A 20,802-nucleotide genomic window follows, 5' to 3' on the forward strand; every position below is an offset into this window, starting at 1 on the left:
GCAAAGACAAAAGGTGGCTGAGCAACCAGGAAATGAAAGACTAAACTAAAGATAATCCTCTGGAATTAGTTTGTGTACTTCCATTGCTTAGCTGTGGCCTGTAATTACCAATACTAAATTTTGCGGGATACTTTTACACAAAGACACCTTCGAGAACAAGGGAATGGCCCAGCAGTTTATTTCCTTATGAATCATACTTACAAAATTGCAAGAAAACATCAGTGGAGCCCTCCCCGTTTTAGGATTTGACAATTACCACCCAACATGAGATCAGCTCCTCTATGACATGGTGAAGTCATATCAGATCCCGAGGCTTGGAAATAAAATGATCATGGCTTCCCGCCTCCAGCGAGCCCAGAACAATCATCCCGTTGACCTGCTGGCCCAGGCCAACAGCAAAGACAAGTTGAACTTCTCTCCCAGCAGCAGAGACTGAAGCCAGAGGCCACGGCCACCCGCGGACCTGGAGTTACTCCTCGGTGGGCCCATCCAGGATGCATTTAAAGGAGAAAGGAGAAAACTTGTAACCAGCCCCGACGTAGAACTTGTTCTGGAACTCCACCCTGCGTGGGGGGCGGGGGACAAGAAAAAGTGAGATTAAACACATAAGCTAGAGGCCAGCAGCCAAAGGGAAGAATACCCAGAACCTTGACTTTAACGTTCTTATGGCTTCTATCACAGACATCACGTGTCATCCTTTATGCCTGACGACATCAGAGAGTTCAGTTCCTCCATGACAAGGAGAGAAGCGATGTTATAACCTGTGGGGGAGGCTGTGATTCTGTCCTCTCAGTACATGGAGTGTCAACACCTTTATCAACAGTGGACATAGAGGGAGCGAGAAGGCATCCGTGAAAGCTGAGGACGGCCTGTGGGATGGACGGGCGCACACGTGCACTCAAGATTCTTGGCAAAGATTTCGCTTGAAAGAAAAATGGAAACTTCAGCAAATGTTTTCATGTTTGTAAACCTAGTGATGCCTGAGAGTCTGCAGACACATCTGTGAATGTCAAGGGCGTCCTGTGAGCGCCTGCCTTCTTCCGGGTACCCTCCGTCTGTCTGCACTTTGTAGAGGTCAAGAGCCTATGCCTTGGTGTGATTCCTGCCCTCAGCACCATGGGCCAAATGTCCCAGGTGAGCTCAGTGTGCCTCTAAGAGCCTCTCTCAGATCTGTCATCTTACCAGCAGCTGGAGGGGTCCCTTACCTTGAAGCCAGTTGTAATACAACAAACGAACATTTAAGAGAGAACGAGTAAATGGGAACTAACATTTATTATAGGGCAGCCATTATATACAGATACACACACACACACACTCACACGTACACACATATACACACATGTGCACACACCTATGTGCACACATGCATGTGCACACATACACATGCACACCCGTGTGCATACCTGTGCGCGCACACGTGTGCGACACACACGTGTGGGTACACACACGCACATACTTACACATGCGTGCGTTGCATGGGCACACACACAAATACACACACATCGTGATGTAATATTACACCAGCAGGTGACTGAACGAGGTCAGGATCTGAGGCCAGCTGGCAGGTCCCAGGCCCCAACCCCTCTCTAGTGCATGTGGAGTCCCTATGGGGCAGCCGTGCTCACCAGTGCAGTCGCAGGGCATGCAAGAATGCAGAGAGGCCCTCCATGATCAGAAGGATGGCGACCGTCAGCACAGCAAATACGGCGAAAATGATGAAGACCCCAATGAGTCCTCCCCAGCCTCGCAGGCGAAGGCCGATGTTCATCACCATGGTCCAGAGCACCTCAGACAGTTCTGGAAGAGCGAGAGAAAGAGTCTCAGCCACAGGGTTATCTTTCCATACTCTTTTCCTGGGTCTGCACACCCTAGAATCCCGAATCTCGGGTCTTGGGTGGAAAACAGGCACGTGTGCCCTAGGGCACCTGGACGAGATGGTCTGTGGCAGCTTTGCTCACAATGGAGCCAACTATAGCTCCCAGCAGCAACATGAATAAATGCCAGTGACGTCACATTACACCACAGAAGTGAAACACCAAAGAATCCATACAATATGATTTGATATGGACTGAATGTTTGTGCCTTCCCCCCAAAAATTCATATGTTGAAGCCCTACCTACCTAAGCGACGGTACTTGGAGAAGGGATCTTTGGGAGGTCATTAGGGTTTGATGAGGTCATAAGGGTGGAGCCCTCAGGATGGGATTAGTGCCCTTATAAGAAGAGACAGCAGAGAGCTATCATTACATTATTGGGTTGAGACTTGAGGCCACCCAGAAGAAAGGTCACAGTGGCATGGCCCAGAGAGAACAAGGCCTGTCACTTGCACCTGGCCACCGGGACATGATGAGAAGAAAGACACGTGGGAGCACAAGGAGGAGTACCTGTGTCTGTACTGTGCCCCCCCCCCAACCCTGAGCTCTGGCTTTCAGCTCGAGTAACACAGGGTCCTTCACAGTGGGAATGGCTTCACCCCCAACTGCTCACACCCCTACCCACTCCTCTGTGCCCTGAGTCTGCATGGGCTCTTCGCCTCTGTATGTACTAAATTACCAAAATAAAAACTGAAAGCAATTTGAGCTGTACTGTGCTGTGGTACTCATGTGGCTTCTCTTCCCTGTGGCCCTTAGATATGGCAAAATCAGTTTCCCTGAGAGCTGCTTTCCTCTGCTCCGGGTCCCAATGGGCAGGGATCTAACAGTCATACCATCCATTCCCACAGGGCCTTTCAGTGAACCTTCTCATTCACAGTAGTTCATGGGAGCCTCCCCACACACCTGTGAGAAGGCAGATGCTTAATTTCTAATGTTTCCCTCTCGTCTCCTCCTTGTACCCCCATCTTGGTGATTTTTAAAAGATTTTATTTATTTGTTTGATGGGTGGGGGGCGGTGAACAAGCAGGGGTAGCAGGAGAGGGAGAAGCAGGCTCCACAGGGAGCCCAATGTGGGTCATGGGATCATGACCTGAGCCGAAGGCAGACACCTAACTGACTGAGCCACCCTGGTGCTCCCACCCTGATTTTTGAAGTGTGTGTCCAAATACAGCCTCTTTCAACTTAGGTCTCAACCTGGCACCAATGGACACAGTTGTGCTTGAGTAGATCGCCTCTGTTTCAAGCTGCTGAGATCTGGGGATTGTTGTCACTGCAGCACATTCTAGCCTAGTCTGACTAACAGAGCAGGCAAACTACCAGAACCATACAGAAAAGCCAAGGCACGCACAGGTTAAGCTGCGGCCTGAGTTACTGAGCTCAAAGTAGTATAAGAGAAACTAGAACAGAATCAGTATTTGTTGCCACTCTACTGAACTACCTCTTCAAGCAAGTCCATTAGCATGAAGCAGAAGGCACCCATGGGAACTAGACATCTCAGGAAGTCCCAGAAAGACCCAATGGGTGGACCATGCCAGGCAGCTGTGAACCATATGGTTTTGGGGGAGTCAAATTACATCACCAGGGGGCATGGGCTGGCCAGAGGAGACCCTCCTGTCCTATCTAGTTGTGACCTGAGCCCTCCAAACCACATCTGAGATGGGACCTAAAGACTGACATTAATGCTGCTGATCACACAAGCTCAGAGATCCACTTTGGGTCCCTGGACAACCGCTTCACATGGGTGCATGTCAGTGCTCAAGTACACATATGCGGGGGCTCGGGGTGTCTGCGTGTAGATGCTTACAGGCCGCATGTATGCATCCAACTCCCTGTGTGCCTACAGAAGTGTGCACGTGTGTATGTGTGGGAGATGATGCAACATGAACATGGCCAGAGCAGTGACGACTAATGATAAGCACTTGCATTTCTGCTATAAATTAACAAACAGGCTCACTTTCATTGCTTTGGTTTCTATCCTGCAAGGACACACTTTAGCCTCGTTTGTCAGTTCCAGGGATAAAAGATGGGGATGCTGCTTTCCAAGAGCTCACAGTCTAGTAGGGAGACGGGCTGATTACAACAGAATCGTAATCACGGCTAGGACAGGGCACTCCCAGAACTCAGGGAAAGGGCACTTTCCAGACTGGGGACCAGGGAGGAAGATTTCCAAGGGTTTTGATGCCATCTGAGTGGGTTCTGAAGGAAGAATGAGATACGAGGCGAGGAGAAAGTTAAAGAAGAGAGGAATAGGGGTGACTGGGTAGCTCAGTTGGTTAAGCATCCGACACTTGATCTCCACTCAGATCTTGGTTTCAGTCAGGGTCATGAATTCAAGCCCCACACTGGGCTCCACGCTAGGCATGCAGCCTACTTAAAAAAGAGAGAGAGAAAGAGGAATATTTCAAGCAAGTGGGCTGCAGGGCAAACACACAGAAGCATCTAGAGATCACGGCAGCTTCAGGAGCCTCAGTGCAGGGCCTTATGGCCCCTGTCTCCTTAGAAGAGGAAGCTTCTAGAAGGAGCCTAACTCTGCTGATCCCTTGGTTCTAGGATTCCAGAACTATAAGATAGTAAATTTGTATTGTTTAAAGCTGCTCAGTTTGTAGTAATTCGTGACAGCAGCAACAGGAAACCGGTAACAGAGGTAACCACTCTAAAAATATAAAGTCAGGCCTACAGAAGAAAAGTCCCGTCTTCCTAAGAAAGAAGAACCAGAAATGACCCAGGAAGGCACCTCTGCCAACAAGTACTTTGATTCTGTTTCCCAGGGGCGACCTGACCGTGACCGTGAGGTCTGCTCACTCACGTGCATGAGCCAGGCTGAGGGCCCAGAGCCGGAGGTACGAGGCTGTGTTTGAAATGCAGCCCAGGCAATACTCGATCGTGTGGATGGCTTGATGCACAAAGATGTCTCCGAAATTGAACTGAAAGAGAGAGTTCTTTATTCTACTTTCATTAAGAATTCCCTCCATGACAGGTATCATTAACGGTGCACCCGTGAATAAAACATGGGCTCCACCGTAAATCGCGTCCCGCTGAACTAGGGGAAAACAAATATTAATATATTTGGAGGAAGAGAATTAGCAGCACAAAAACGGAGCTATAGTACGTGGGCAGTAACATCTCCCAGAAACAGATGAAAGAACTCCAGAGAAGAAGAGAGAATGGTCGGTAGGGCATCACGGGAGGTGGATGGGCGCTGAAGGAGGGGGAGGCATCGGGAAGGAGAGATGAGAAGGACCATTCGTGCTGAGGGAAAGGAGTCCTGGTAAGGAAAATGCACGTGGCTGGGAACACTGGGAAGGCAAGTTCTGGGGGAAAACAGTTTGGCTGGAAGTGGGAGCTTGTTTGGTGAGGGGTACAAAGGAGAGGAAAGTTCCAGGAAAGGGCAGAGTTGAGAAAATAACCTGGAGCCCATGAGGAGCCATAAAAAAACATCTGAGTAGAAAGTGACCAGGGGAGGGGGAGGGATAAAGAAGCGCTGGGGGGGAGGGTGACAAAAGGGACCAGCAGGGGCAACACCGATAAGCAAAAGAGCCTCTTTGTTGATTAGCTCGCTAATCCAGGGATGGGGAGGAAGAAACAGCACGCAGACAGTGAAACATGTTGTTGGCTTCACGCTCTCTGACTGTTGGCTTCACGCTCTCTGACACTGTGGGGACAACAGTCCGACTGGCACCATCCCAGCCCTCGAGTGGCTCACAGTCTAGCGGGGACAATGTGTGTGGAAAGTGCAATAGCCAAGAATCAGCAGGATGGTGGGGACACAGAAGGCCTTTCACCCGGGAGGGGCTGGGATCATCCAGGGTCCCGAGGCTCTTGAGTTTGAGGAGCTCAAAGAATGGCCCTGATAGAAATGGAAGATGGGAGAAGGAGATTAGTTGATATATACAGATGTGTTGCATTTCAGGCGACAGCTGGCCATACAAGTAGAATCTTCCAGCACACGGTGGCAGAGGCAGAACAGGCTCTGAAGAAAAGTCTGGGCTGGAAATGGACACCTAGGAGGTCACCGGTGGGAGGAGGGACAGTGGGAGGTAAGTCAACTGGAAAGATACACAAGGCGAAGAGCACAGAGAGAAGAGCTCCTAGCTTGGAACACATCTTCCCTGGGAGGTGAGAAAGAATGAAACTGATGATGCAGAGACAAGGTTCCGAGAGGAGTCTCCAAAAGGAGACCGGAGGAGTCACAGGGCTGTGGTCAAGGTCGGAGAGATACAGAGAAGGAATGGGGGCTGTGGTCACCCGGGTCAGGAGCTATGGAGAGAAGACAGGAATCAACATCTCTGACTCGGCAATGAGAACAGCTGGGAGGAAGCCAAGGGCAGGAATGGAGACGGAGACAGAGACCGTGGAGAGTCAAGGTAGAGGAGGGATGTGTAGGGAAGCATTAACCCCACCCAAAGAGAGGGCTGGCTTTGTCTGGGCTCCTGGGAGGCAAGCTCTGAGCTCCTAACATCTCCCGTGTGAAAGAATTTTCTTCGTTATTCATGGTGAGCCCCTGGGACCACATCTGATCGTTTCCGTGGTTGGAAGGTTGAGACATGGAGCCCTGTGTTTCCAGTCCAGTCTCTGGGGGTGGGGGGGCGCCGCTGGAGACCGAGTACAACCACTGGGCTGCAGGCCTTACGGAATGAAACTCCAATCAAACTTTGGACACTGGAGCTCAGGTGAGCTTCCTGGGCTGGCAATGCTGTGCGCCTGTTGCCAACATGTCGATGCTAGGAGAGGAAGGCCTCCCTGAGGACATAAGAATTCTAGAATTTGGGATCTTCCCAGTGTGGGATTCTGCCTCTGTGCCTCTTCCCCTTCTGACTTCTATATTTGTGCTGCAGTAAAACTCCAGTTGTAAGGCTCACACTTTACTGAGTTCTCTAAGCTGTTCTACAAATGATTGGCCCTCAGAGAATGTGAGGGACCCTGAGTTTGTAACTGACTGGTCTGAAGAGAGGGCTGGGTGGTCCTGGAGATCCCCAAACCTGTGGCTAGTGTCAGAAGTCTAGGGAGGACTTGGCAGTCTGGAGAACTGTGTCCTTAACCCTGAGTTTGGCCCACACCTGGTGTGGAGAGAAGTCAGAGAGGACTTTGAGGGGACAATGTAATCAAGCCTGTGTTTGCTTTGCCACGGGAGACCACCCCCCATGACTGCCCTTGGGGGAAGGAACCTAGGAATGGTGCCTGAAGTCGCCCAAACAAAGGCAGCTTGTTCACTGCAGAAGCAGGAGGGGAACCCTGACTGGGCAGATCCTGAGGGCAGGAGAAAGAGGAGAGAGGATGTACTGGACACCCTGGGACAGAATGAATCAGACGATGTGTGGCCTGGATTCTTGAACATCCCAGCACGTCTGACAGACTTAGTAATATGAATAGCCCCTAATATGGGTTACTCTCTGTACCTGGAATCTTGTCGGAAACATTAGATCCAGAGTCTTCAAGAATTCTAATTGACCATCCATTAGTTTAAATGAGTATTATTATTATTATTATTAGTCATTAACACCACAAAGGGAGCTCCTTCTAGCCTCCCTCAGGCTTCACAGTGGCCCTGTCCCCATCCCAGGATTAGAACAGAACTCCTGCTAAAACCCCACCCAGTTGAGGCTTATGGGTGCTTCTGGGTTGGGATAAAAACAGCCACCTGCTTCATGGGGGGAAAATGTGGCACATTCCTGAGGGGGAGTGGTTGTCCTTGAACAAAAACGGGCAGGGAGGGAGGGGGAATGAAACAATTCCTGAATTCACAGGCAGGCAGATAATGTTACAAAGATAGGTCAGGGAAGTCCCAGCAGAGCCAGGGTGGGGACAGGAGAACAAAGAGGGGATGGTGGCAGAGCATGCTCGTGTCCAGGAGGCGGGCTGGGAAGAAATAACCCGCCTTTGACTTCAACAATAGGGCCAGATTTGGGCTCAGATCTCGAGGGTTGAGGGGCACTGATTGGATGGCTCATAATAAATGTAGCCGCCTGCCAGGGGCACGGTTCGGAGACAAGGAGGTCTCGCCAACATGGACGACCTCCTATGCCAATAGATCTGGAGGCTGACTCCTCACACTCACAGAGACAGCAGCACCTGGGTTAAAATGTTAAAACACTCCTAGATTGGTTGGGGAGGAGCTGTTGTTCTTTCCTATTTTTTTTTTTTAAGATTTGTTTATTTATTTTAGAGAGATGGGGCAGAGGGAGAGAAGCTCTCATGACCTGAGCTGAAATCAAGAGTTGGACATTTAACTGACGGAGCCCCCCCAGGCACCCCAAGGAGCTGTTGTTCTGATCCTATAGACAATACCCCTCCCTTGCGACCTCCCCAACTTCCCACAACGCTGTGACTATAGGGCTGCCACCAGCACGGTCCTCCCAACCTTCCCAGCTCCACTGCCCAAGTCCTTTCTGATGGGCTGGTAGCCACACCCTACTGGTAGCCATGCCCAATTTTAAATATTTTACAATCACCCTTGATGAGATCCCACATCTAGACTCTGCACAAACTGGGAAGCCTTTGTCAACTATCGAGTCCCACATACCTCTTCTTCGTGGTCATCCTGACCCCCGTGAGCACCTGCAGAAGCCCTCTGGCCAGCACTCACAGAAGGACTGGAGTGGTCACCTTCAGTGTCCTCTGTGGCTTCTTCTTGGATCATGGAGGCCTGCAGCTGTCAGCAAGCAAGGAAGTGAAGCACTAAATTCACGCTTAGAATTAGAATTCCAATTTATTCTACACAAACTAAAGACTGTCATTAAATATTAACTATGTACCAGACACCATTCTAAACTCTCTCTGTATCACTTCATTTAGGCTTCATGACAATCTTTTCATATAAGCACAGTTATCACCTGGTTCTACAGAGAAGAAAACTACAGCACAGGAAGGTTAAGAAATGCACCCGAGGTCACACAGCTTGTAAGGCTAGTTAGTGGCAGAGCCAGGATTCAAACCCAGGCAATCTGATTCCAGAGCACATGTTTTTCTCTATGGGGCTCCAGAATGTGCCAAATTAATCCACCTTTACAGTAAACCAGTGCATGCACAAGAGTACCTTTTATTGTTAAAATATATATATACACTATCATAAAATTGTTGTACCTTGTGACCTGAGCAGCTAGATTTCTACAGGCAAAATTAATTACAAGAGATTAATGACTGCTACAGTCTGAATGTTTGTATCTGCCCTGGTTCTTATATTGAAATCTTAACCCCCAAAGAGGATAGTAGTCGAAGATGGGGCACTTAGGTCATGAGAGTGGAGCCTTCATGAATGCGTTAGTGACTTTATAAAAGATTCCCCATGCAACTCCCCCACCCCTTCCACCATGTGAGGACACAGGAGAGGGTGGCAGCTAAGAACCAGGCCCGGGGGGGGGGGAGCAGGGGGGCCTCACAATGGTGAACAAACTGGAGCCTTTGATCTTGGACTTCGCAGCCTCCGGACATGAACAATCAGTTTGTTGTTTAGAAGTCACCCAGCCTGTGGCAGTTTGTTCCAGTGGTCCAAAAGGACTAACTTAAGGACTTTTTCAACACTAATATGCTTTTTTAAAAATAAAAGCATCACTTTATAAAAATAGCTAAGAAAAAAATTCAAAGGCAAAAAATCTAGGTGTAATCAGCATGGAATCTGGCCTGGTTTTATCCTTGAGTTTGTTTGTTTGTTTGTTTGTTTGTTTTAGAGTAGGAGAAGAGGGCAGGCTCAGAAGAGGGAAGCAAGCTCCACTCTCAGGGCAGAGCCTAACATAGGGCTCAATCTCATGACCCTGAGATCCTGACCTGAGCCAAAACCAGGAGTTGGACGTTCAACAACTGAGCCACCCAGTCACTGTGAAACTTAACGTTCCACGTCCAAAGTGTTTCCTAGAATGATTTTATGGTTGGAGTATTGCAAATTGGGCATTAAGGTATTTTTACCTCTCTTTTTTTTTTTTTTTAAGATTTTATTTATTTATTTGACAGACAGATATCACAAGTAGTCAGAGAGGCAGGCAGAGAGAGAGAGGAGGAAGCAGGCTCCCTGCTGAGCAGAGAGCCTGATGCCGGGCTCTATCCCAGGATCATGGGATCATGATCACCTGGGATCATGGCCTGAGCCGAATGCTGAGGCTTTAACCCACTGAGCCACCCAGGCGCCCCATTTACCTTTCTTTCTTTAGTGGGTCTACAATCTAATATGTGCAGAGCCTTAGGCAAAGGTAAAAATGGAAGTCCACATGCCATATAATTAAATATTTAAGAATTATAAATCAAGCCCATGGACCCCTAAATAAGATATGTTCTAGTCGGGATGCCTGGGTGGCTCAGTTGGTTAAGCCACTGCCTTCAGCTCGGGTCGTGACCCCAGAGTCCTGGAATCGAGTCCCGCATCGGGCTCCTTGCTCAGTGGGGAGCCTGCTTCTCTCTCTGCCTCTGCCTGCCACTCAGCCTGCTTGTGTGTACTCTCTCTCTCTGACAAATAAATAAATAAAGTCTTAAAAAAATAAAAAAGATATGTTCTAGTCTCCTATCTTGATAAATCAAGCAAACAAGCAAGCAAGCTTCATAGGAACTTGAAAGGCCAGGTTCAAATTCAGAGTCCTACACCAGGACATGGCAGCACAGATGAGCTGTCCTTCCGCCGTAGCATGCCGCACTATCCTTCTCCCTTCTGGTCTCATCCCATAGCACGAGAGCCATGTTGTGCACACATGTGGACACTCCCACCCACGGTGTCCATGTTCCACCTACACTGCCCAAAAAGAGCTGCCCCCTGGCATGTCAGGGTCTAGTGGTACCCATGCCACTGTGTGGTTGGCCCTTTTTAGGGCCTGGAAGTGGACTCGAGTCCATTTGGACAAGAATTCCAAGGTGCCAAGTCCCAAGAGGGAGCTCTGGGTAAGCCTTCCCCTTGGCCCCATAGTTCTTTGAGCCATGGTAAAGGATATGGCTCATGTTAACATGACTTTGTCTTCCTGAAATCCTATTTTCTCTCACCCTTAATTTAAAGAAGAAAATACTAAACAAGACATAGAAGATAGTTTCTCCATTTCCATACCTAAACTATAGCCTTTTCTGGTCATTATCCAGGAGCTGGTTAAAATGAACATGGATAGGGGCACCTGGGTGGCTCAGCCATTAAGCATCTATTTTCGGCTCAGGTCATAATCCCAGGGTCCTGGGATCAAGCCCCACCACGGGCTCCCTGCTCAGCAGGGAGCCTGTTTCTCCCTCTCCCACTCCCCCGCTTGTGTTCTTTCTCTCGCTGTCTACCTCTGTCAAATAAATACATAAATAAAATGAACATGAATCATTTTGCAGAAGCATTAATACTGGACTTTGTAAACCCTAGTGTCCATCTTCTCCACTTACTAACCATCTCACAATGATTACGCTAAGTGCCCAGTGAAATCAAATGTACAACTCAATTTCAAATTAGTTACCAACAACTTTCTGAAAACACATGTACCAAGAGACATGCACAAGGATATTTACAGCAGTATTATCTGTAATCACTAAAACCAGAGACAAGCCGGGGACTTCCAGGGAAGACGGCCGAGTAGGAGGATCCTAAGCTCACCTTGCCCCTTGGATACTCCTACATAACACCCACATCCATGTAAAGAAGCCAGAAAAAGGACCCAAAGACTGTCAGAACAGACTCTCCACAGCTAAAGGTAGAGAAGGAGCCACATCAAAAAAACAAAAACAAAAAACAGTAGGAAGGGCAATGTTGTGGTTAGGAAACAAACTGACGCATGACACTATCCATGGGAAGGAGGGACACCCAGGCCTGGAGGAGGGAGAGGAGCAGGTTGCAACCAGGCACCCCAGGCACAGGGGATCCACACTAGGACGACAAAGCCCATATCATTTGGCTTTGAAAATCCGAGTGGCTTAACTTTGCAACTTCTTACAATCAGTGAGGTTTAATACAGAACTGAAAATCAGCAGGCTCCACCCTAGGAACGTTGGAGGGTGATAGGAAACTGAGGCCCCACCTTTAAAGAAAGACGTAATGAATAGCCCTGCTGAGATATAACATAAAAGCAGCAGTTTACAACAACAACAACAAAGAGGTGGGGGGATATAAGTGAAGGAGATTTACTTACTAATCTCAGAACCAGTGCTGGAGGGGGCAAGGATCTTTGAGTTATCCAAGAACAAAAGAGCTGGCCCAGGTTTTTCCTTCCTCCATCCCCCAGCCTAGACACACAGTCACCTACAGGAACCAGGGCAGCCAGCAAACATTCTCCACCCACCTTGCTAACAGTGCCCCAAACCCTACCCTACCTCCCACCATGCTTTTCTGCCAACCACCCCCTCCAACCCACCCTTGGGAGGAGTCCATCCAAAACAGCACCACAAGTATAGCCTTGTGCAAGCAGCCCCTACAGTATTCGGCACCATTCCAAAGTGACTCTTGCCCTGGGGAGAAGGGAAGATAACCACATAAACGTGTTCAATAGTGGCCCCAGCAGTAGGACTGACTGTAGGCCCAGCCCACCACAGAAGTTTCTCAAGGACAACACAGGGAAAGTGCCCTGAGGTTCAGTCCTATTGCATCTCCGGTGCATGCCTGGTCTGACCCAACTTGAGCCCAAACTGGCTCATTAACTACACAGGGACCAAACCCTGCCCACAACAGGCAAAGAGTGATTGCAGATGACTAGGCCAAAGGCAAACACAGCTCAGCCACAACAGTAGAACACACACAACACACCCAGGAGATGCCCCTGAAGACCGAGATTCCGGTGAACAGAGGACACTACAGGACCTCTTCTTCATAATACCACCACTTTCAAGAGCACAAAATGTAGCTGACTTTCCTAATACATAGAAACACACAGAGAATTAGACAAAACGAGGAGACAGAGGAATATGTCCCAAATGACACAGGACAAAATCCCAGCAAGAGAGCTAAATGAAATAGAGATAAGCCTGATAGCGAATTTAAAATAATGGTCATAAAGATATTCACTAGACTTGAGAAATGAAGGGAGGACCTCAGCGAGACCCTCAGTAAAAAGACAGAAAACTTTAAAAAGAACCAATCAGAGCTGAAGAGCTCAATAACTGAAATTAAAAATACACTAGAGGGAATAAAGCCTAAATTAGAGGAAGTGGAAAAACAGATCAGTGACCTAGGGTAGAGAGTAATGGAAATAATCAAAGCTGAACAAAAGAAAGAGAAAAGAATAATTAAAAAATGAGAAAAGGGGTGCCTGGGTGGCTCAGTTGTTAAGCATCTACCTTTGGCTCAGGTCATGATCCCAGGGTCCTGGGATCAAGCCCCGCATCAGGCTATCTGTTCGGTGGGAAGCCTGCTTCTCCCTCTCCTACTCCTGCTTATGTTTCCTTTCTCACTGTGTCTCTGTCAAATAAATAAGTAAAATCTAAAAAAAAAAAAAAATGAGAACAGATTAAGGGAACTCAACAACACTATTGAGTGTAATCATATTCACAGTATAAAGATCCCAAAAGAAGAAGAAAGAAAAGGAGGCAGAAATTTTACTTGAAGAAATAATAGCTGAAAAGTTCATGAATGTGGAGAAGGAAACAGAAGTCCAGATTCAAAAGGTGCAGAGATTTCCCCGACATAATATATCCAAGGAGGCTCACACCAAAATACACAGTAATTAAAATGATAGTGATAAAGAGAGAATTTCAAAAGCAGCAAGAGAAGAGAAAACAGTTATGAGGGAGGTCCCATAAGGCTATGAGGGGATCTTTTAGCAGAAACTTTACAGGCCCGAAGAGAGAGGCAAGACATATTCAAAGTTTGGAAAGAAAAAAACTTGCAACCAAGAATACTCTCTCCAGCAAGACTATCATTCAGAATCGAAAGAGAGATAAAGAGCTTCCCAGACAAACAAAAGCTAAAGGAATTCACTGTCACCAAACCAGCCCTACAAGAAATATTAAAAGAGACTTTTCAGGTGGAAATGAAAGATCATAAGCAGGAGTAAGAAAAGTAAGAAGCACAAAAGCAGCAAAATTAAGTATATCTATAAAAATGAATCAAGGGATTCACTAAATAAAAGGATGTAGGGTCGCCTGGGTGGTTCAGTGGGTTAAAGCCTCTGCCTTCGGCTCAGGTCATGATCCCAGGGTTCTGGGATCAAGCCCCGCATCGGGTTCTCAGCTCAGTGAGGAGCCTGCTTCCCTTCCTCTCTCTGCCTGCCTCTCTGCCTACTTGTGATCTCTGTCTGTCAAATTAAAAAAAAAACAAAAGGATGTAAAATATGACACCACACAACTAAAATATGCGGAGAGGAGAAAAGTAAACGTTTAGTACTTTTAGCATGGGTTCAAACTTAACCGACCATCAGTTTAATATAGACCGTTATATGCATAAGACGTTGTATGTAAATGTAATGGTAACCCAAAATCAAAAACTGGTAATAATTATGCAAAAAACAAAGATAAAGGAAACCAAGTATATCACTAAAGAAAGCCACCAAAAGGTGAGAGAAGAGAGCAAGAGAAGAAACAGAAAAGAATTATAAAAACAACCACAAAACAGGAACAAAATGGTGATATGAACATACCTATTAATAATTACTTTGAATGCAAATGGACTAAACACTTCCATCAAACGACATAGGGTGATGGGATGGATAAAAAGCAAGACCCATTTCTATGCCGCCTACAAGAGTCATATTTCAGACCTAAAGCCACATGCACTTTGAAAGTAGAGAGATGGAAAGATATTTATCATGCAAATGGAAGTGAAAAGAAAGCCAGGGTAGCAATACTTGTATTGGACAAAACAGACCTTAAAACAAAGACTATAACAAGAAACAAAGGACACTATATAATTACAAAGGTAACAATTCAACAAGAAGTTATGACAATTGTAAATAATATGCACCCAATAGAGAAGCACCCAAATACATAAAGCAGCTATTAACGAGCATACAGGAATCAATCAATAGTAATACAATACTATTAGGGGACTTTAACAGCCCATTTACAGCCAAACAGAAAACCAACAAGGAAACAGTGGCTTGAATGACACACTAGACCTAATAAATCTAACAGATATATTCAGAACATTACTTCCTAACACTGCAAAATACACATTCTTTTCAAGTGTACATGGAACATTCTCCAGAACATATCACCTGTTAGGCCACAAAACAAGTCTCAGCAAATTCAAAAACATTGAGGTCATAGCATGCATCTTTTCCAACCATAATGTTATAAACCTAGGAATCAACCACAATAAAAAGTCTGGGAAGAACACAAATACATGGAGGTTAATTAACAGCCTACTCAACAATGAATAGGTTAACAAAGAAATCAAAGAGGAAATCAAAAAACATATGGAGGCAAATGAAAATGAAAATACAATGGTCCGGGGTGCCTGGGTGGCTCAGCTGGTTGAGCAACTGCCTTCAGCTCAGGTCATGATCCTGGAGTCTTGGAATTGAGTCTTACATCAGGCTTCCTGCTTGGCAGGGAGTCTGCTTCTCCCACTGACCTCTCTCCTCTCATGCTCTCTCTCTCCCTTATTCTCTCTCTCTCGCAAATAAATAAAATCTTAAAAAAGAAAATACAATGGTCCAAAATCTTTGGGATGCAGCAAAGCTGTTCTAAGAGGTAAGTGTATAGCAATACAGGCCCATCTCAAGATTCAAGAAAAATCTCAAACAACCTAATCTCACACCTTAAGGGGCTAGAAAAAGAACAAATAAAACCCAAAACTAGTACAATGAAGGAAATAACATAGTTTAGAGCAGAAATAAAATAGAAACTAAGAAAACAACAGAATAGATCAATGAAACCAGGAGCTGGTTCTTTGAAAAGGTCAAAAAAAATGATAAGCCATTAGCTAGACTCATCAAAAAAGAGAAAGAAAGAGAACTCACAATAAGAAATGAAAGAAAAGGAATAATAACCAATACCACTGAAATACAAAGGATTATAAGAGAATATTACAACAAATTGGACAACCCAGAAGAAATGGATAAATTCCTAGAAACATATAACTTCCCAAAACTGAAGCAGAAAGAAATAGAAATTTGAACAGACTGATTACCAACAAATGATGAAATTTAATCAGTAATCAAAAAACTCCCAATAAACAAAAGTCCAGAACCAGATGGCTTCACAGATGAATTCTACCAAACATTTAAAGACTTAATACCTATTCTTCTCAAACTATTCCAAAAAACAGAAGAGAAAGGAAAGCTTTCAAATTCATTCTATGAAGGCAGCACTACCCCGATAAAGACACTACAAAAAAGAGAAAATTACAGGCCAATATCTGATGAACACAGATGCAAAAAATCTTCAACAAAATACTAGCAAACTGAATCCAACAATATATTTTTAAAAAATCATTCACCACAATCAAGCGGAATTTACCCTGGGATGCAAGGGTGGTTTTATAGTCACAAATCAAATAACATGATATATCATATCAACAAGAGAAAGGATAAAAACCATATGATCATTTCAATGGATGCAGAAAAAAAAATTCGACAAAGTATAACATCCATTCATGATAAAAAAAAAAAAAAAAGTGCACAACAAAGTAGGTTTAGAGAGAACAGACCTCCACATAATAAAGGCCCCTATGTGAAAACCCCACAGTGAACATCATCCTCTGTGGTGAAAAACTGAGAGCTTCTCCCCCAACATCAGGAACAAGACAATGATGTCCACTCTCACCACTTTTATTCAACAGAGTATAGCAAGTCCTAGTCATAGCAGACAACAAAAAGAAATAACAGGCATCCAAATGGGTAAATGGGCAAAACTTTCACTATTTGCAGGTGACATAATACTGTATACAGAAAACCTGAAAGACTCCACTAAAAAATTGGCATAACTGATCAACAAATTCAGTAAATCTGCAGGATACAAAATCAATGAACAGAAACCTGTTGCAGATCTGTACACTAAAAAGGAAGTAGCAGGGACGCCTGGGTGGCTCAGTTGGTTAAGCAGCTGCCTTTGGCTCGGGTCATGATCCCAGCATCCTGGGATCGAGTCCCACATCAGGCTCCTTGCTTGGCAGGGAGACTGCTTCTCCCTCTGCCTCTGCCTGTGCTCGCTCTCTCTCCCTCTCTCTCTCTGACAAATAAATAAAATCTTTAAAAAAATAAAATAAATAAAAAATAAAAAGGAAGTAGCAGAAAGAGAAATTAAGAAAACAGTCCTATTTACTATTGCACCAAAAAGAATTAAATACCTAGGAATAAACTTCACCAAGGAGGTGAATGACCTGTATTTCTGAAAATTACAAAATGCTGATGAAAGAAATTGAAGATGACACACCAGAAATGGAGATAGTCCATTTTTTCCCAGTCCACGAATATAGTCCATATTCGTGGACTGGGAAAACAAATATTGTTAAAATGTCCATACTACCAAAAGCAATTTGCAGATTTAAGGCAATCCCTATCAAAATACCAACAGCATTTTTCACAGAGCTAGACCAAGCAATCCTAAAATTTGTATAGAACCACAGATGATCACCAAGTAGCCACAGCAATCTTGAAAAAAAAGAACAAAACTTGAGGTATCACAATTCCTTATTTCAAGTTATATTACAAATCTGTGGTAATCTAAACAGTATGGTATCAGCACAAAAAATAGACACATAGATCATGAAGGAGAATTGAAAGCACAGAAATAAACCCATGAATATAAGGTAAGTTAATCTTTGACAAAGGAAGCAAGGATGTACAATGGGAAAAAAGAGTCTCTTCACCAAATGGTGGTGGGAAAACTAAATAGCTACATGGCAAAGAATGAAACTAGACCACTTTCTCACACCATTCACAAAAATAAACTCAGAATGGATTAAAGACCTAAATGTGGAACTGAAACCATACAAGTCCTAGAAGAGAACACAGGCAGTAAGTTCTCTGGCATCAGCCATAGCAACATTTTTCTAGGTATGTGTTCTAAGTCAAGGAAAACAAAAGCAAAAATAAATTACTGGGACTACATTAAAATAAAAAGCTTTTACACACCAGAGGAAACAGTCAACAAAACTAAAAGACAACCTACTGAGTGGGAGAAGATATTTGCACATGATATATCCAGTAACGGGTTAGTATCCAAAATATATAAAGAACTTATACAACTCAATACCAAAAGAACAAATCATCCAATGAAAATATGGCCAGAAGACATGAATAGATATATCTCCAAAGAAAACAGACAGTTGGCTAGCAGACATGCAGAAAGATGCTCAACATCACTCACCATCAGGGAAATACAAATCAAAACCACAATGAGATATCACCTTACACCTGTCAGAATGGCTAAAATAAAAAAACACAAGAATCAACAGTGTTGGAGAGGATGTAGAGAAAAAAGAAATCTTGTGTACTATTGGTGGGAGTGCAAACTGGGGCAGCCACTGTGGAAAAGAGTACAGAGGCTCCTCAAAAAAATAGAAATAGAACTACCATACGATCTAGCAATTCCACCCTGGGTATTTACCTGGAGAATACGAAAGCACTATTTTTTTTTTAAGTTTTTTTTTTTTTTTTAATTTGAGATAGAATGAGAGTGAGAGAGAGAGAGAGCACACAAGCATGGGGAGCAGCAGGCAGAGGGAGAAGCAGAACTCCCTGCCGAGCAGGGAGCCTGATGCGGGGCTGGATCCCAGGACTCCGGGATCAAGACCCGAGCCAAAGGCAGGTGCCCAACCGACTGAGCCACTCAGGCACCCCACGAAAGCACTATTTTGAAGTACCCCTACGTTTATCACAGCATTATTGACAACATCAAATTATAGAAGCAACCATGTCCATCAACAGATGAATGATAAAAAGAGAAAGTGATGTATCACCCATGTCATTGCATGGCTTAGTACTCCACCATAAAAAAGAACGAAATCTTGCCATTTGCAATGACATAGAGGGTGTTGTGCTAAGTGAAGTAAGTCCATCAGAGAAAGAAAATACCACATGATTTAACTCATGTGGAATTTAAGAAACAAAACAAATGAACAAAGAAAAAAAGAGACAAACCAAAAAATAGACTCTTAACTCCAGAAAGCAAACTGGTGGTTACCAGAGGGGAGGTGAGTGGGGAGTGGGTAGACTAGGTGAAAGGGATGAAGAGTTCATCTTACTGTGATGAACACTGAGTAATATAAGAATTGCTGAATCACTATATTGTCCATCTGAAATGAACAGAACACTGTATACGTTATACAACTCAATACCAAAAGAACAAATCATCTGGATACAAATATACTGTAACAAATATACTGGAATTTTAAACATAATAAAAAAATTAATTAAAAACAAAATAAATCAATATATAATAAAACTAGAACAAGTTAAATAATGATCAGTGAGCAAACGGATAAGCATATTGTGGTATATTCATACATGGTAATACCATATAGTAATTACACACACGTGCATGTCCGTACATATCTCTGGAACGTGACACTGGATAAAGGAAGCTAGGTCCAGAAGAGGGCCTATGTATGATCCCCCGTACATAATATTTAAGAACAAACGGAGCTGGCATTCCTGGCTGGCTCCGTTGGGGAAGCATCTGCCTTCAGGTCAGGTCATGATCCCGGGGTCCTGGGATTGGGTCCCGCTTCAGGTTCCCTGCTCGGCAGGAAGTCTGCTTCTCCCTCTCCCTCTGCCCCTCCCACCTGTACATGCTCCCCCCACCCTCAAATCAATACATAAAATCTTTTTAAACATAAAATAAAGTTTAGCATAAAAGGCACATGTAAATGTAAAGACATTGAGTAGAAATGCTAAGCTACATCTCTGGGACCTGAGATACGGGCGAGAGAGGAGACCTGGGTCCCGGAGGGCAAGTAGAAAGGGAGACAGAATGTGGAAGGCCGGGCTGCCCAGGGAAGAAGCTGTGCACTCACCGGCACATGCCACAGGGGCCATAGCACCGGCGACCCGCTAGTGCAGGAGTTTCCAAATGCAGGGATCCTGGGGGATAGGGTTACAGAGGAGCCTGAATACAGGGGACCCCTGCCCATATCCCTGAGGCCCAGCAGAACCATTGGTTTAGAATCTCTCCATGCTGGGTTTCCCTCAAGTTTCATAGAGGGAACGGGGAGGGGGGCCAAAGGATGAAATTATGGAATCATCTCTTGGATGTCGGTGGTAGAAATGTTTCTAACACGAAAAATGACCACCAGGGTCCTAATCAGCAGCCAAAAAGCCAACCAACAGCTATGCATTCGGAGGAGATCCCAAGGAGACAGGCCTCCCCACCATCTCGGGGAACTCCTGCTACCCAGAGTCGGGTTAGGGGGTATCATCCAAGACGGCAGACTAAGAAAACCTTCTCTGACTCCATTCCCTATGGGGTAAGTCATCGTGGGGGAAATGGGAGAAAACAACTACGCTGAGATCAGCGACTGTTTACACCCTCTGTGGAGCAAAGGCAGGAGTCGGGGGAGTCAGCTGCTCACTTAGGGGCTTCCGGACTTAAGATCATTGCATTTACGGACGGGCTGAGTTTCTAGAAAAGACGGTGGCGTCTATGTCGGCAGACAGCTCTTTGCCACCTTCCTTTGAAACACCTGGTCACCTCTAGACCACCTTCCCCCTCCGCCGCCCTTTATCAGCTGGGTCTCTCACCAATTAACCAAACAATAAACAAGCATTCTTGGCTTCGTCTTTTTTCCGGCTTGAACAGTGGTTATCACACGGGCTTCCTAACGGAGTCCACACGGCAGGAAGAGAAGCAGGGGATGTAGAAAGAGGGCGCCACCTAGGGACGGACCTCCGGAACTCCAGCCTCAGCTCCCGCTCCCTGACTCAGCCAGGTCAGTACCCCACAGATTTGAGAAAAGGAAGTATTTATCTGAAAATATCTACAACCACTTAAAACATGGGTGATCTCAGCACATTCCACTAACTCTTTTGCACTGATGTACATACAGAGCGCGAGACTGATCATCTCAAACCGCGCTCGTGTGGATTTCTACATTCTGATGGGCCCTGGGAGGT

At 45.3% G+C, this 20,802-nt stretch overlaps 1 protein-coding gene across 2 annotated transcripts in view; it reads right to left on the reverse strand.

Moving 5' to 3' along the window:
• Positions 1-150: 150 nt before the first annotated feature.
• ATP6V0A4 (ATPase H+ transporting V0 subunit a4) overlaps positions 151-20,802 on the reverse strand; it is a 76,271-nt gene continuing 55,619 nt past the window's right edge. For both annotated transcript variants that reach the window (XM_080818290.1, XM_080818289.1), the window contains 4 exons: positions 8,394-8,522; positions 4,680-4,797; positions 1,626-1,797; positions 151-563 (listed from right to left, as the gene is read on the reverse strand). In XM_080818290.1, coding sequence (XP_080674416.1) covers positions 470-563; positions 1,626-1,797; positions 4,680-4,797; positions 8,394-8,522 — 513 coding nt within the window. In that variant the 3' untranslated portion in view covers positions 151-469. The remainder of the gene's footprint in view (positions 564-1,625; positions 1,798-4,679; positions 4,798-8,393; positions 8,523-20,802) is intronic.

This window comes from Martes martes (genome assembly GCF_963455335.1).
Source record: "Martes martes genome assembly, chromosome: 11".
Taxonomy (NCBI): domain Eukaryota; kingdom Metazoa; phylum Chordata; class Mammalia; order Carnivora; family Mustelidae; genus Martes; species Martes martes.